This window comes from Berghia stephanieae, chromosome 9 (genome assembly GCF_034508935.2).
Source record: "Berghia stephanieae isolate SIO BIC M18660-M18661 chromosome 9, UCSD_Bste_1.3, whole genome shotgun sequence".
Classification (NCBI taxonomy): Eukaryota; Metazoa; Mollusca; class Gastropoda; order Nudibranchia; family Aeolidiidae; genus Berghia; species Berghia stephanieae.
The window spans coordinates 2,128,937-2,147,743 of record NC_088368.1 but is presented as its reverse complement, the minus strand read 5'-3'; the positions used below and the strand labels follow the sequence as shown (position 1 = coordinate 2,147,743).

The 18,807-nt window shown below is 38.5% G+C and overlaps 1 protein-coding gene across 2 annotated transcripts in view; it reads right to left on the bottom strand.

Annotated features, from left to right (window-relative positions):
- LOC144979470 (delta-aminolevulinic acid dehydratase-like) overlaps positions 1–18,807 on the bottom strand; it is a 23,734-nt gene extending 4,927 nt beyond the window's left edge. The window contains exons 1-8 of one of the 2 annotated variants that reach the window (XM_078926137.1): positions 18,445–18,807; positions 16,204–16,351; positions 14,867–15,002; positions 13,615–13,698; positions 6,056–6,200; positions 4,000–4,087; positions 2,214–2,300; positions 462–591 (exon numbers count right to left, since the gene is read on the bottom strand). In XM_078926137.1, coding sequence (XP_078782263.1) covers positions 462–591; positions 2,214–2,300; positions 4,000–4,087; positions 6,056–6,200; positions 13,615–13,698; positions 14,867–15,002; positions 16,204–16,351; positions 18,445–18,560 — 934 coding nt within the window. In that variant the 5' untranslated portion in view covers positions 18,561–18,807. The remainder of the gene's footprint in view (positions 1–461; positions 592–2,213; positions 2,301–3,999; positions 4,088–6,055; positions 6,201–13,614; positions 13,699–14,866; positions 15,003–16,203; positions 16,352–18,444) is intronic. The other variant, XM_078926136.1, reaches the window with a different exon arrangement.

Genomic DNA, 18,807 nt, shown 5'->3' with positions numbered 1-18,807 from the left:
TGTTTGGAAATTGAAACAGAAATTCATTCCACTAAAAGACTAATATGCTATAAAATAATTTGCCTCCTATACTATTTTAAATTACACTTTCTGAAATTTTTTTAATAGCACCTGCACCAAGTAGCCTAATTTAAATAATGTTTGTTAGATTTTATCTTTGCAAATTTAAATTTTATGTCCCCATTGTATCGTAAAACATAAATTATCAACAGTTTCTGAAATTAATAAAATGTCTGAATGTGTTTTATCAAACGTTGATAATCAATGTTTATGGTTTGAAAAATGAATAATAAATATTGTGAAATTAAAGTTATCTTTTAGTTTTTATTAAATTAGATGACGTCATCATCTGTTGGGGGAGGGGGGGGGGTCAGGTCAATGATGACAAGTGATGACTTGGGGGAGGGGGGGGTCTAAAAAGGGCAAATTTTTGATGACGTAATATGTGAACGCTCCCTTACCTGCCCTTCTCATGCTGTGGAGTGTCTCCATGACCCCAGCCTTGAGGTCAAGGGCACCGGCCTTGGAGGCGTGCCATAACTGGGCGTATTCGCCAGACACGTGGTAAATGGCCATAGGGTGGGTTGGGTACTGAGGTGGTAGAAAAACGAAGCAAGTTGAGTAAAATTAGACGTTATCTATACAAATACCATACGATGAGCAAATAATGAAAACAAACCGAGTTTGAGAGTTCATATGATGAGTAAAGTTAGATTGCAAATCCCTTGTCAGGAATGTCCAGTAGATTAAATAAAACGATCCTGTTTTTTTGTAAGATATACATTTGTAACATCACAATTCTAATGACATAATATAATTTCCCTTCATCTGTCATTATTGTTAAATGTTCTGATATGATTTTTATTCAATAATTCATGTTAACAGCTATTTTTCATCTATGTATGCATATGCACGTTTTGGTGCGTGTGTGTGCTGTTGTGAAGGTATTTGTACGTGCTTGTGTAAATGGCTGTGATATCAGCCATTTACACAAGCACGTACAAATACCTGTGCGTGTTTACAAATGTTCATAATGATGTTTTACCATTTTGTGCGCCTAGAGCTTTTGTCAACAGGATTGGGCGCTATACAAATAAACTTTATTATTATTATTGACGACGATCTATCCAGGCTACAGGGTTTGGGAAGAAAAATGGTGAATGGAATTGAATGTATCAAAATGTCATAAGATGTCCATAAACAACAAAAGATGTCCATAAACAACAAAAGATGTCCATAAACAACAAAAGATGTCCATAAACAACAAAAGATGTCCATAAACAACAAAAGAAAACCAATGACCTTCAACTATAGCCTCTACCAACAGATGCACAAGAGTTTAATCAGCAAAATATCCTGAAGTGAAAATAACTCACAATTTGAAATGGAGCAACCACACATTTCATCCAAAGCCAACAAAACTACTTCATACATCCACTGAAACAATATGGTCAACTCTCAAGCAGGTCAGCATTGACAAAAAGGGGAAATACCTAATCATAAATTGTCCATCCCACCTGCTCAAACAGACATGCACACTAGTCATAACGTCACTTCCCTCGTAATGACGAATGGTAACTTAGTAACACTGGCTCTAAACTATCGGAACAATGGCGGACGCCCTTATGAAATATTTCTCCGATGAGCATAAAATCGTATCCAGAGGGGGAAAAAACATAAATCTGATCAGGTTTTGATTTTTACACATTCTGATCACAAGACATGAAAAGTTGTAACCAGCATGAGGAATAAAAAGTACCGATTTTCTTTGTTTAGAACCACGATGGCCGCCGTTGCTGGTCAACATGACATCAGACTATTGAATCCAATTAAGACTCCGGAACAACTTGCCACCTGACACTGCAGAATCGGGATACCTCCAAATATGTAATGATTCGTTTCCTTCTGTTTGACGGAATGGTAGCGTCAATAAAAATGAAAGTTTTATCTATTTTATATTTTTTGTATTCCTGTGGATGTCAAATCTTGATTGATCTCCATTTGGATTGAATGCTAGACGATTGCAAAGTACTTTCTGCTAGATCTAACACAGACCCACTTGACTACAACCCCAACCGATACTAGTCCTTTGTGAAATAAGCTGTTATAAAGTTCATAACATTTACAGGCTTCGTTTTCAATTTATATTCAATTTCAACGGCTAACCTAAAAATAGAATAGAATATTCCAAACAAACTAAACTAAAGTCCTACCTTCTGTTTGATTCTGTGTACAATATCGAGGTAGGCAGTCCCTGGTTTCACCATTAGAAAGTCAGCACCCTCCTTCACATCTCTATCCTGTTGTAATAATCAATTCACAGATAATTTAATGTGTTGATTTTTTTTACAAATTAATAAAAAAAATTTTTAATTGAAATAATTTTCTTCACTCCCTCTCAAGGCAACAATTACAGTTTTTGACTTAACTCACTCAACCCAAACACCGACTATATCCGTATTTTACCAGGGTTACTTTTACCCCATGCCTATTTATTACATTTTTCTGAGACAAAATATAGGCGTAGTATCAAAGCTAATGTTTTTAGTTTTTGCATGTTAATGGTAGTTGAATAAAACTATCTGTGTACATGCTCATTTTTATACATTTTTTCCAATTACGAAAAGCAGCAAAAATCTCTAGGATTGAGTGAGTTAAGAGTACATCTGCACCTGACAATTGATAAGAACATACAAGAAAATAAAACACGTCACCTGTCACCTGTTGATGGATTTTTATCTGATGTTTTTACATATCAAAACTTTCAAATAGCTTGAGAAACCATGGAGATAGGCTTTTTTAAAAAGTGCACTTTCATAAATTTTAAGTGATTCACTGATATCCAGTGCTGGCCTAAGGATGATTTTGTGTCATCGCATCTCACTGCAATTGAAACTTGAGCTTTTTTTATGTAGGGCAATATCAACTAAACATGCTCAAAGCGCTTTACAAGGGATTACTGACCAACAGCAACATGTAACATGTAGAACAAGACATGACACTTGTTAGGCATTATTACATTTTCTCTCCATACAGAGACAGCGCTGTTAAAGGCCAGGTACTCATTTCACACCTGAGTAAGGGAGAGAATGTGAATAAAAGAACCTTTTCCAAGGAATTAACAATGCGGCAAGTGAGGCTTGAATCCAGAACCTTCCAATTCAAAAGCGAAATAGCCACAATTGACACAGTTTTTATTGTTTTATTGAGCCAACATGATGCACTTAGTACAACAATTGCTGGATTCTCTAGGTAGGAGCTAAAGAGTGAGCTAGAATCTGAGCTTGCCAAAATCAGATGCTAATGGCAGGCAACGACTTAAAATGTAGATAATATTCAGTCACCCAACTCCTGTCTGTAGTAGACTGAAGTCAAGAAAGAGCTTCGTGATGGAAGAAAGCATCAACCCTGATCATGCAGCTGTATACGTACAGACTTTCCACATGGAGGGAGTGGGACAATCATGAAAGAAGATCCAAGAGAAGAAGTGCCCTACGGAACTGAGCTCCCCAGGAATGAATGGGTAACACTGAACAGAGGACTGGCAAAACTCGGGAAAACAGCTGGAAGCATGAAAAAAGTGGGGGCTGGTTGAGACTAGCTTGTGTACATGCGGATGCTCAGAGCAGACGAGGGAGCACATCCTTAGAGAATGCCAGGATGGGCCCAGCTGCACTGACCGTGACCTAAGAATAAGAAGCTGCTCTACAGATGCTGTGGAATAAGTTTGGAGTTGGAGCGACAAGCTATGATGATGACCCAACTCCAGTATGCTGTATTGCAGATCTAGCTGGAATTCAACATGTGTTTCATTCATCCTGTTTGTTGATAAAAGGGAAACCCAAAACGTCCATTCTATCTGTTGTTTTCGTAATTAAATTGAAGCTTACATTCAATTTCACATTGTTATTTGGAATGCAACGAGCACTGACTGTAGAAACAAACCCATTCTTGTATTGGTAAAGGTTATCCTAGGTTATCTTCTTATATTTAACATACAGCAGCTCTTTCCGCCAATCCTGATGATCCAGGAGGTAGCTGGTAACACTTCCTGTCTCCAAAGGCAGGGGCACTTTTGGCAGCATCCCTGTCAGATTAATGGTTAACATGATAATTAAATAAAACTATTCACATCAAACTGAAAATATCTTTAAAACATATTTTTTTTTATCTATCTACATGGTGGAGCTTTTTTTTTGTTTGTGCGCAAAACAACCAAAATCATCTTGTTGATGAATATACGATTCTTTCATTTCTTTGTATTTATTAAACGAGTTATTTTTATAGTGCCCAATCACACTATAAGCTTGTGAGTATTACTTCATTTATTCCACCCCTCCAAGTAAGATTCTTTCACGAGATAAGATATTTCACGATCAATTGTATGGTATTAATTTTACGATTCGCTATAATTTGCATCTTTCTCCATCTGCTTGAATGACGATTTGACCCAAAAATAAAAACGTTGAGTCCAGCATTTTGTTTGTTTGTTTTTAAGGGTTTTACGGTGCTTGCAACACATTTAGGTCATATCAGCACCAGTAAAAAGGAAGAAAATGGGACAGTAAAAAGGTCTATAATTATTACAATTAAAGCACCCAAGAAAAGGTAAGACAAAGGGGAATTGGTTCAAATAGGAAACGGATGTAGATTCCAAGAGCACACTATCAGTGTACTTTGATTTCACCTAAAAGTCTCATCCAGACACAAGCACAGGTCCCCGCCAAGAGGAACACACTCAATTGTTTACAAATCATACATATGTAAAAGGAAAAATAATACAGTGCATAACAGAGATGATTTACAACGAAAAAAATATCATCTCCCAAAACTAACTACACATTTGACTGTTTCCCTCCCAGCCAGGGCTAGGACAAAACCAAGTAAGAAAGAAAGCATATTGGAAAAGAGATATAGGAGGATAGAAGACACAGCAATTACCTCCCTCCCACTATAGGAAGTCGGACCCTGCCCAGAAGGATTCCTTAAATGCACTTAAAACAGAAATAACAATATATAATACATTACACATTGAATATTCTTTGAGATAATAATATTAAAAAGGGAGAAATCGTGTGGTCTTGTGGTATGACACTCACTTTCGGATCGGAAGGTCCTGGGTTCGAGCTCGCTCTGCACATAGTTGGAAAAGTCTATTTACTCACATTCTCTCACTATACTCAGGTGTAAAACGAGTTCCTGAGCTTTAACAGCGTTTTCTCTGTCAGAAAAAAAGTAATATCGCCTAGCAGACATCATGTCTCATTCTATATGTTACTTGCTACTGTTGGTCAGAGACCCCTTGTAAAGCACCTTGAGCATGTTTAGTGGATATTGTGCTATATAAATGTTCTAGTTCAGTAATACATTTTTTTAAAACATCCATTCTTCTTATTGACATTATATGAATGTTCAGTCATATATTGTGCATTTTAAAGCAAAAAGTTTCCTATCCAAGGGCGTTTTTAAGATCCTCAGCATTTTTAGTTTTTAAATTTCAGACTCTTAATCTTAATTGCAATAGACTAGTGTCCTATCCAAAGGGAATCAACAAACTCTGACTTCATGGATTTCATGACTAGAAGGGACTTTAATAGACTGGAAGAGGTTGTGGATGAGACGAGGAAAAAAAATGAATTAACTTTTCTCTTTTATGATATTTGTGGTCAGATTGATCCTGTCCTACAACTCACCTCAGAAAAGTGAGTGGAGCAGGCACTTATGTTGGTAACAACAAGAGATGAAGTGAATAGAAAAGTGCCAGAAGACAATAGAGAATAAAAAAAATTTTTTCGCGGAGGTGATGGGGTTTGAACCCGCGACCTATTTGGTACAACAACTCTGCCCGGCTGGTGAGAGCGTGACTCTACCGTATGAACTATCCACGATTCAAGTGGATAGCTCATACAGTAGAGTCACGCTCTCACCGGCCAGGCAGAGTTGTCGTACCAATAAGGTCACAGGTTCAAACCCCATCACCGCCGGGAAAATTCTTTTTTATTCTCTATTGTCTTCTGGCACTTTTCTATTCACTTAATCTCTTGTTATAACTCACCTGAATGGTCCGTAGAATGCAGAGGCAAACTTAGCACTGTAACTCATGACAGAGACGGTGTTGCCAAAATCATTGGCGAACAAGGCTTTCTTGATGGCCAGGATTCTACCATCCATCATGTCAGACGGGGCTATGACGTCACAGCCTGATGAAATCAATTGGAATTGTGACCTACTGTCTCTAAAGTGCTATGACATCTATGTCCAAAAATGAACAAAATACCAACCACGGAACGTTTCAGGCTCAAAACCCTTCTTCAGCCAACAACAACAAAAAAACAATAAAGACATAAATAAATTACTAAATTTCAGATTTATTTTATTCCATTTATTTTCATATATTTATGTCTTTAGTGTTTTTTTGTTGTCAGCTGAAGAAGGGTTTTGAACCCGAAACATTCCGTTTTGTTATTTTGTTCATTTTTGAAAGCTGTTCTATTCATTTTTGTTTATAACTTTTTACAGTCCACAGCTTCTAGCAGTCTAGTATCTCTTTACAACCCACAGTATCCCTTTACAACCCACCGTATCCCTTTACAACCCACCGTATCCCTTTACAACCCACAGTATCCCTTTACAACCCACAGTATCCCTTTACAACCCACCGTATCCCTTTACAACCCACCGTATCCCTTTACAACCCACCGTATCCCTTTACAACCCACCGTATCCCTTTACAACCCACCGTATCCCTTTACAACCCACCGTATCCCTTTACAACCCACAGTATCCCTTTACAACCCACCGTATCCCTTTACAACCCACCGTATCCCTTTACAACCCACCGTATCCCTTTACAACCCACCGTATCCCTTTACAACCCACCGTATCCCTTTACAACCCACAGTATCCCTTTACAACCCACCGTATCCCTTTACAACCCACCGTATCCCTTTACAACCCACAGTATCCCTTTACAACCCACCGTATCCCTTTACAATCCACCGTATCCCTTTACAACCCACCGTATCCCTTTACAACCCACCGTATCCCTTTACAACCCACCGTATCCCTTTACAACCCACCGTATCCCGTTACAACCCACCGTATCCCTTTACAACCCACCGTATCCCTTTACAACCCACAGTATCCCTTTACAACCCACCGTATCCCTTTACAACCCACCGTATCCCTTTACAACCCACAGTATCCCTTTACAACCCACAGTATCCCTTTACAACCCACAGTATCCCTTTACAACCCACAGTATCCCTTTACAACCCACAGTATCCCTTTACAACCCACCGTATCCCTTTACAACCCACCGTATCCCTTTACAACCCACCGTATCCCTTTACAACCCACCGTATCCCTTTACAACCCACAGTATCCCTTTACAACCCACAGTATCCCTTTACAACCCACAGTATCCCTTTACAACCCACAGTATCCCTTTACAACCCACAGTATCCCTTTACAACCCACCGTATCCCTTTACAACCCACCGTATCCCTTTACAACCCACCGTATCCCTTTACAACCCACAGTATCCCTTTACAACCCACCGTATCCCTTTACAACCCACCGTATCCCTTTACAACCCACAGTATCCCTTTACAACCCACAGTATCCCTTTACAACCCACAGTATCCCTTTACAACCCACAGTATCCCTTTACAACCCACAGTATCCCTTTACAACCCACCGTATCCCTTTACAACCCACAGTATCCCTTTACAACCCACAGTATCCCTTTACAACCCACCGTATCCCTTTACAACCCACAGTATCTCTTTACAACCCACAGTATCCCTTCAACATGTAGGTACTACATATGTCCATTTGATTTCAATGGTGAAAATTGAATGTACAGAAAAAAAAATTGAGACCTGGACTAAGTCTTTAAGGTGGTCCCAACAGCTCAGTTGGTAGAGCACTTGCTTCACATGCAAAGAAACCAAGATCAATCCATGGCATAATCAAGATTATTTTCTGACCCTCCTGTCCAACCAGCAGCAGTGGGTAGCTGGGTCTGTTAGATCTGGTGGAAAGTACTTTGTGATAGACTAGCATCCTATCAAAAGGGTAGCAAGCAATTGTTATTGGCTGTTTCACACTTTAGAAACCGGGATAAACTCCAAGGGCCTTATGGTTCTGAAGGACTTAAAGTCTTTATGTCTTATTAGGGAGATTGAATTGAATTTCGTAAACTTAAAGTGAGATAAATTAGAATTTCACTAAGGTTTTTGCACACTCTAACAGTTGACAATTTTCTAAATTTAACTTTATGTTATATTTATGTCGCTTGTCCAATCTATCAGACTTAATTTCAATTGTGTTGTGAATCCATGACTCTATCCCCACGTGAATCCAAGACTCTATCCCCACGTGAATCCAAGACTCTATCCCCACATGAATCCAAGACTCTATCCCCACATGAATCCAAGACTCTATCCCCACGTGAATCCAAGACTCTATCCCCACGTGAATCCAAGACTCTATCCCCACGTGAATCCAAGACTCTATCCCCACGTGAATCCAAGACTCTATCCCCGTGAATCCAAGACTCTATCTCCACATGAACCCAAGACTCTATTCCCACGTGAATCCAAGACTCTATCCCCACGTGAACCCATGACTCTATTCCCATGTGAACCCATGACTCTATTCCCACGTGAATCCAAGACTCCATCCCCACATGAATCCAAGACTCTATTCCCACATGAACCCATGACTCTATCCCCACGTGAATCCATGACTCTATCCCCACGTGAATCCATGACTCTATTCCCACGTGAACCCATGACTCTATTCCCACGTGAATCCATGACTCTATCCCCACGTGAATCCAAGACTCTTATCCCCACGTGAATCCAAGACTCTATCCCCACGTGAATCCAAGACTCTATCCCCACGTGAATCCAAGACTCTATTCCCATGTGAATCCATGACTCTATTCCCACGTGAATCCATGACTCTATCCCCACATGAATCCAAGACTCTATTCCCACGTGAATCCAAGACTCTATTCCCACGTGAACCCAAGACTCTTATCCCCACGTGAATCCAAGACTCTATTCCCACGTGAATCCAAGACTCTATCCCCACGTGAATCCAAGACTCTATTCCCACGTGAACCCATGACTCTATCCCCACGTGAACCCATGACTCTATTCCCACGTGAATCCATGACTCTATCCCCACGTGAACCCAAGACTCTATCCCCACGTGAATCCAAGACTCTATCCCCACGTGAATCCAAGACTCTATCCCCACGTGAATCCATGACTCTATTCCCACGTGAACCCATGACTCTATTCCAACTTGAACCCATGACTCTATCCCCACGTGAATCCAAGACTCTATCCCCACGTGAATCCAAGACTCTATCCCCACATGAATCCAAGACTCTATTCCCACGTGAACCCATGACTCTATCCCCACGTGAATCCAAGACTCTATCCCCACGTGAATCCAAGACTCTTATCCCCACGTGAATCCAAGACTCTATTCCCACGTGAATCCAAGACTCTACTCCCACGTGAACCCATGACTCTATCCCCACGTGAATCCAAGACTCTATCCCCACGTGAACCCATGACTCTATTCCCATGTGAACCCATGACTCTATTCCCACGTGAATCCAAGACTCTATCCCGAATCCAAGACTCTATCCCCACATGAATCCAAGACTCCATCCCCACATGAATCCAAGACTCTATCCCCACATGAATCCAAGACTCTATCCCCACATGAATCCAAGACTCTATCCCCACATGAATCCAAGACTCTATTCCCACATGAACCCATGACTCTATCCCCACGTGAATCCATGACTCTATTCCCACGTGAACCCATGACTCTATTCCCACGTGAACCAATGACTCTATTCCCACGTGAATCCATGACACTATCCCCACGTGAATCCAAGACTCTTATCCCCACGTGAATCCAAGACTCTTATCCCCACGTGAATCCAAGACTATATCCCCACGTGAATCCAAGACTCTATTCCCACGTGAATCCAAGACTCTATTCCCACGTGAATCCAAGACTTTTATCCCCACGTGAATCCAAGACTCTATTCCCACGTGAACCCAAGACTCTTATCCCCACGTGAATCCAAGACTCTATTCCCACGTGAATCCAAGACTCTATCCCCACGTGAATCCAAGACTCTATTCCCACGTGAACCCATGACTCTATCCCCACGTGAACCCATGACTCTATTCCACGTGAATCCATGACTCTATCCCCACGTGAACCCAAGACTCTATCCCCACATGAATCCAAGACTCTATCCCCACGTGAATCCAAGACTCTATCCCCACGTGAATCCATGACTCTATTCCCACGTGAACCCATGACTCTATTCCAACTTGAACCCATGACTCTATCCCCACGTGAATCCAAGACTCTATCCCCACGTGAATCCAAGACTCTATCCCCACGTGAATCCAAGACTCTACTCCCACGTGAACCCATGACTCTATCCCCACGTGAATCCAAGACTCTATTCCCACGTGAATCCAAGACTCTACTCCCACGTGAACCCATGACTCTATCCCCACATGAATCCAAGACTCTATTCCCACGTGAATCCAAGACTCTATTCCCACATGAATCCAAGACTCTATTCCCACGTGAATCCAAGACTCTATTCCCACGTGAATCCAAGACTCTTAACCCCACGTGAATCCAAGACTCTATTCCCACGTGAATCCAATACTCGATTCCCACGTGAGCCAAGACTCTTATCCCCAAGTTAATCCAAGACTCTATTCCCACGTGAATCCAAGACTCTATTCCCACGTGAATCCAAGACTCTTATCCCCACGTGAATCCAAGACTCTATTCCCACGTGAATCCAATACTCGATTCCCACGTGAGCCAAGACTCTTATCCCCAAGTGAATCCAAGACTCTATTCCCACGTGAACCCAAGACTCTTATCCCCAAGTGAATCCAAGACTCTATTCCCACGTGAATCCAAGACTCTTATCCCCACGTGAATCCAAGACTCTTATCCCCACGTGAACCCATGACTCTATTCCCACGTGAATCCAAGACTCTATCCCCACGTGAATTCAAGACTCTATCCAAACATGAATCCAAGACTCTATCCAAACATGAATACAAGACTCTATTCCCACGTGAACCCATGACTCTATTCCCACATGAACCCATGACTCTATCCCCACGTGGACCCATGACTCTATCCCCACGTGAATCCAAGACTCTATCCCCACGTGAATCCAAGACTCTATCCAAACATGAATCCAAGACTCTATTCCCACATGAACCCATGACTCTATCCCCACGTGAATTCATGACTCTATTCCCACATGAACCCATATTCCCACGTGAATCCATGACTCTATCCCCACGTGAACCCAAGACTCTATCCCCACGTGAATCCAAGACTCTATCCCCACGTGAATCCAAGACTCTATCCCCACGTGAATCCATGACTCTATCCCCAAGTGAATCCAAGACTCTATCCAAACATGAATCCATGACTCTATTCCCACGTGAATCCAAGACTCTATCCCCACGTGAATCCAAGACTCTATTCCCACGTGAACCCATGACTCTATCCCCACGTGAATCCAAGACTCTATCCCCACGTGAATCCAAGACTCTATTCCCACGTGAACCCATGACTCTATTCCCACGTGAATCCAAGACTTTATCCCCACGTGAATCCAAGACTCTATCCCCACGTGAATCCAAGACTCTATTCCCACATGAACCCATGACTCTATCCCCACGTGAATCCATGACTCTATTCCCACGTGAACCCATGACTCTATTCCCACGTGAATCCATGACTCTATCCCCACGTGAATCCAAGACTCTATCCCCACGTGAATCCAAGACTCTATCCCCACGTGAATCCATGACTCTATTCCCACATGAACCCATGACTCTATTCCCACGTGAACCCATGACTCTATCCCCACGTGAATCCAAGACTCTATCCCCACGTGAATCCAAGACTCTATTCCCACGTGAATCCAAGACTCTATTCCCACGTGAACCCATCACTCTATCCCACGTGAATCCAAGACTCTATTCCCACGTGAACCCATGACTCTATTCCCACGTGAATCCAAGACTTTATCCCCACGTGAATCCAAGACTCTATCCCCACGTGAATCCAAGACTCTATTCCCACGTGAACCCATGACTCTATTCCCACATGAATCCAAGACTCTATCCCCACGTAAATCCAAGATTCTATCCCCAGGTGAATCCAAGACTCTATTCCCACGTGAACCCATGACTCTATTCCCACGTGAATCCAAGACTTTATCCCCACGTGAATCCAAGACTCTATCCCCACATGAATCCAAGACTCTATTCCCACGTGAACCCATGACTCTATTCCCACTTGAACCCATGACTCGATTCCCACGTGAATCCAAGACTTTATCCCCACGTGAATCCAAGACTCTATCCCCACGTGAACCCATGACTCTATCCCCACGTGAACCCATGACTCTATTCCCACGTTACCCAAGACTCTATTCCCACGTGAATCCAAGACTCTATCCCCACGTGAATCCAAGACTCTATCCCCACGTGAATCCAAGACTTCTTAATTTTTACATGTTAATGGTAGTTGAATAACTATCTCTGTACATGCTCATGTTTAATACATTTGTTTACAATTTTGAAAAGTAGCAAAAAAATCTCTAGGATTGAGTGAGTTAAGGAGGCTCGTGGATGCAAATGGGGCCAGTTTGGGTGAAAGTTGTCCATTTTTAGAAGTGACTATTTTTGATAAATTTATTCATTTCTTATTTCATTTCAACCCATATTTTTGGTGAATGAATGGCTTTAAGACATTTTAAAAATGAAATTCAAAATACCTTCCCCAACGTTATTGGGCTCGGAATCTGACAAATATTGCGTTTTTCTCAACACAGTTTTCTAATCACCATAATCATTTCTTGGGACATGACCACTTAAAACACTATAAATAGCTGGCTACTTTGATTTTGATTTTATTGAATAGTTTGGGGTAAAAATTATTTTTCTTTAACTATTGATAAAAAAGTAAGGAAATTTTATTCCCATTTCAAATTAAAATTATTAACCCTTTTTGAGAGTGAATATTTATAAAATTAAGTATCCAACTATTTACACGTTATATAACAACTTAAAAAATCAAAATCAAAGAAGAATTAATGAAATGGTGGAGTAAAAAAAAAACTTGTTTATTTTCCAAGATGGCCGCCATTTCCACGGCAACGAAGAGATTTTCAATTATTTGTTTTTACCAATTTTTTTTTTACAAAATACCTACATTAAATTAATTAAATTGTCCCAATTAACTCCCTCAACCCTAACACCGACTATATCCGTAGTATATCCAGGTTACTTTTACCCCATGCCTATTTATTACATTTTTCAGAGACAAATTCTAGGTTTAGTATCAAAGCTAATGTTTTTAGTTTTTACATGTTAATGATAGTCGAATAAAACTATCTATGCACATGTTCATTTTTAAATAATTTTTTTCCAATTTTGATAAGTAGCAAAAATCTCTCGGATTGAGTGAGTTAAGGATTTTTGTATTTTTAGAATCAAGCCTCCTTAAGTAAAAGAATATTACCAGCCTTAGCGTATTCCACAGCAATTTTACCCAATCTCTCAATTGTACGCTCATTGTCTATGGTGCCATTGCTACGTAAGATGCCTGGAGAGGAGAAGTTGGAGGGACACAAAGAAACAAAAAATGTATTTAATTTTAGAAATTAATGGTAAATATAAAAATGTCCTGTATATTTTCTCCTGAATATACCATCATTGATTTCAAGCAATATCCTTTTAATGACATTTGATCACTCTAATGAGAATGATATATAAAATATAATATAATGTAAAATATAATATGATGTTATATACTTTGTATTATATAAAACAACTGGAAATAACCAGTGGATAAATCACGATTTTAGCTCATAATAATAATAATAATAATAATAATAATAATAATAATAATAATAATAATAATAATAATAATAATAATAATAATAATAATAATAAATAATAATAATAATAATAATAATAATAATAATAATAATAATAATAATAAATAATAATAATAATAATAATAATAATAATAATAATAATAATAATAATAATAATAATTTAATAATAATAATAATAATAATAATAATACTTTATTCCATCCCAAAAGGGAAATTTTCTGTACAGACGTGTTATAATTTTCACAATAAGATAAAAATACAATGGAAATACGATGTATATATAAAAAAGGAGTAGCTCCATAACCAGAGCTGCACTTTATAATACGAATACAATGGCATATACAGTGCAGAGCGGATATACTGAACACGGTTTCACGACATTGCATCAGTCTCAGGGGTAAAATGTGCACCTGGCTGCCCACAACATTGTCTCTGTCAAATAAACATTGTAATTATGTTTGAATAGCTGTCATGTCATGTCCTTCATGTCAAAAGTTGCTGTTGGCTTGGGACAATATGTAAAGCGCTAGCGCAATATCCATTAAACATACTCAAAGCGCTTTACAAGGGGTCTGTAACCAACAGCAACACTTTACATGTAGGACAAGAGACATTACCTGTTAGGCAATATTACATTTTTTTCCCCCGACCGAAACATCGCATTTAATGGCTAGGTACCTTTTCCAAGGACTCAACAATGCACTGCTCAGAGTGGGTTTCAAACCCTGGACCTTCCAATACGAAGGGGAGTGTCAAATCACAAGACCACATTGACAATTAGATACGTATAATTACTTAAATATTATTACGACAGTCACAGCCTTGCTATATATCATAAGCGAGTCACACTCCATTTCTATGAGGTAGCCTTACCACAATGGCCATGTGAGGTGTAAGGACAGAGGCAGACGTCACAGGCAATTAAAAGATTAGGAAACAGTTCTTTGAGTTTTTTGGCCCCCAAGATGGCTGGGTTGTCGGGCACGTCAGCCGCTGATCCTCTCTCATCCTGGAAGTCATTAATGAATGAATTAATTCATTAATTATGGATAATTTTAAACCTCATTTCCACAATTATAACATAAATCTCATAATATATGATATTATATAATTATGTTGCTTAGTTTCATGTTGCATGTTTGAGTGACAGATGTTACATTACTGTTAAAAAGCACTTTGAGATTGTTGAGATACAGGTAAGGATGAAAAAAAAACATATTATTATTATCATTATTATTATTATAATCAGTATTATTACCATTATTACTATTATTATCAATATTATTACTATTATTATTATTATTATCAATATTATTACTATTATTATTATTATCATTATTATTACCATTATCATTATTATTATTATTATTATTATTATTATTATTATTATTATTATCATCATTATTATTATCATTATTATTATTATTATCATTATTATTATTATTATCATTATTATTATTATTATTATTATTATTATTATTATTATTATTATTATTATTATTATTATTATTATTGTTTACTTATACCATCAGCAGGTTATACTGAAAATAAAAATCCTTGGCACAAGTCGTCAAACAGACACTCAATGTTCCAATCACATCCGAATTAATTTGGGCAATGAAATCTGAGAATCTAATAATAATAATAATAATAATAGTAATAATAATAATAATAATAATAATAATAATAATAATAATAATAATAATAATAATAATAATAATAATGCTGAAAACTTATATAGCGCTATAACTCCGAGACACCAGACTCTAAGAGCTTAAATTACAAATTACTTTGGCTGACACATACTCATTCACACACACAAGCACACACACACACACACACACACACACACACCCAACTCACAATAGAAACCAGACAGACCTATCTTGCTTCTCATAACATCTACTTAAGACGAAACAGATATGTTTTAAGCGAGCGTTTAAAAATAGACAAAGATTCTTTTTCACGAATGCTCTGTGGTAAGGCGTTCCAAACAGAGGGTCCGAAATGAGAAAAGGATCTCATTCCAGCATTTTTCTAACTGAAGGGTTCAAAATACAAGAACAAAAGCCAGACATCATAATGTCATTAATAATATCAAAGCAGCTTTGAAAACTGTTTGGTAAAAAAGCAGAGCAAGTTTGAACAAAAAGCCAAAATCCATTTTAACTGAGAATCAAAATAAATGTGATAAACTGTACAGTACAAACCTTCTCTATTTTTTCAGGTACACCAAAAATAAGAACAGCTTCAAGTCCCTTTTCAACCAACGGTGTGATGACCTCTTTCAATCGGTTGACCCCATATCGGTTTTGTTCTGGCAGACTGTGTATGGGCTGAATGGCATTCTCATCATCTCTAGGGTTAGAAATCAGAAATTCATGACTTGTCGAGAAAAAGAAAATGGATAAAGGCAAATCTCACACAAAATCTTTTCAGACATTGATATATTACACCAAAATCCGTTAAAGGGCTGTCGTATACAGTGTATTAAAGTTAAACTCAAAATATAAGACAAATAATACACAATATCAGTATCAGTCAGTATCATGATACTTTGAGTGTATTAGAGTGGTTCAAGTGTGGAACAGTCTACCAGAGAAAGTTGTCAGTGCTGATTCACTTAACTCATTCAAGAACAGACTGAATAGCTATTGGAAAAACCAAGAAATCTTCTATGATTACAAGGCTAGCATCACATTCTGTCTTCACGGTAATCTGCAACCGGAAGAAACAAATATGACACTTGAGTCCAGCGAAGAGGATCATTGAGAATACCTGGATACCTGGATACCTCTGTATAGAGCTTTTAGACTTGGTGTAGTCTCCTTCGCTCCTCCTCATCTATTAATGATTGGACCAATTTTTATAATTGAACTTGTTTCCTAGGGTGTTGCTTATCTCCAACTCTGCTTTGAATTTATTCAAATTTTTTTTGATACTGTGGTTTCTTGCAGTTTATTCCAGTTATTTACAATTCTAGATGAAAAAAAGTTCCTTCTTTCATTTGTTTTAAAACGTTCTTTTTCCAGTTTCTTGCTGTTTCCTCGTGTCTGAATGTTCTTGTTTGGTTTAAGAAATCCTGCCTCTACCCTGTCTATTCCCTTTACTATTTTATATGTTTGGATCATATCTCCCCTTCTTCTCCTGTAATCTAAGGTCGGGAGATTTAATTCTTTCAATCTCTCACAGTAGGTTTTGTCTTTCAGGTGTGTGATAAGTTTTGTTGCTATCCTTTGCACTCTTTCCAAACAGTCTTTGTCTCCCTCAAACTTCGGATACCATATGCAGTTAGCATATTCCAGCTTTGATCTAACCATAGTCTTGTAGATGGTAGTCATGTGTTTTGTTTACAGATTCTTGAAATTTCTTTTCACTATTCCGAGTGTTTTACTAGCCTTAGATTGAACATCTTGAATTTGCTTCTTGAAGTTTAGCTTCCTATCAATAAATACTCCTAGGTCTTTTTCCCCATTGAATTTCTACAGGGTTTTTTCTTTCATTATGTAGTTTGCTTCTCTGTTGTTTTTTCCTAGGTGAAGAACTGCACATTTATCTACATTGAACTCCATCTGCCATATTTCGGACCATTCTTCAAGCTTTTTCAAATCTTGTTGTAAGGTGTTTCTTTCTTCTTCTGTATTAGCTACTCCATAGAGCTTAGTATCATCGGCAAAGATTTTACATTTAGATGATAGATTGTCTGGCAAGTCATTGATATAAATCAGGAAGAGAACTGGTCCCAGTACACTTCCTTGTGGAACTCCACTTGTTACCAGTCTCTCCGTTGATGCTGTTCCATTCACTATCACTTTTTGTCTTCTATCTTTGAGGAAATCTCGGACCCATTTGACTGTCTGATAATTAATTTGATACTGTTCCAATTTCCTGATTAGGCGCCAGTGTGGAACTTTGTCAAATGCCTTTCTGAAGTCGAGGTATATGACATCTAAATTGTTGCCTAATTCCAGGTCTCTCGTCCAGTCATCCATTGTTTCAAGTAGGTTTGTTACTGTAGACCTTCCCGCCATGAAACCATGTTGATCTTTGCTGAATAGTTTGTTCTTGGTCATATGATCAACCATTTCTTCTCTAATCAGCTGTTCCATGAGCTTGTAGACGACAGATGTCAGGCTCACTGGTCTGTAGTTTTCTGGATTTTTTCTGTCTCCCTTCTTGAATACGGCTGTGACGTTAGCTTCTTTCCATTCCCTTGGTAGTCTTCCTTCTTTCATCGACTGGTTAAATATCTTGGTTAGGGGTTCTACTAGCTGCTCTGCTAAGTTTTTTAGAGAACCTGTGCTGGAAGTCATCTCTAAGTATAAGTATTATCATTTCACCAGTATAAAAGTAAAAGTTATACGTTAGTAGATTATACTGTACATACATAGTACATAGTAAGTTAGTCAAGTAAAGTGTTAATTATTAATGTGCATCAACTTCAAACTTACACGATGAAGAGTGGATACATCAGGGAGTTCGAGGTAATTGTTGTGTTGTTTGAGGTCCATTGTCTGAGCACAGGATGGTGGTAAGAACTGTGTAGAATCGCGTGTTCACAAGCCATTATTATTATTGTATTTTTCCGACACTACGACACAACTGGAAATAGGGTGTTAAAATGCTAAGATTACCTCCGTTTTTATATGTCAATTCACAGTTGATTCCTGTATGTTTTCTAGTTGACCGAAATGCGACCACCTGCGGAACTGAAAGCATTTAAATTAAAACATTTTAACTTTCTGGACCTGATTATTCTTTGCGGCGAGTGCCGAGTAAGTTTTCACTCGTTACTTGATGACCCTGACCTTTCT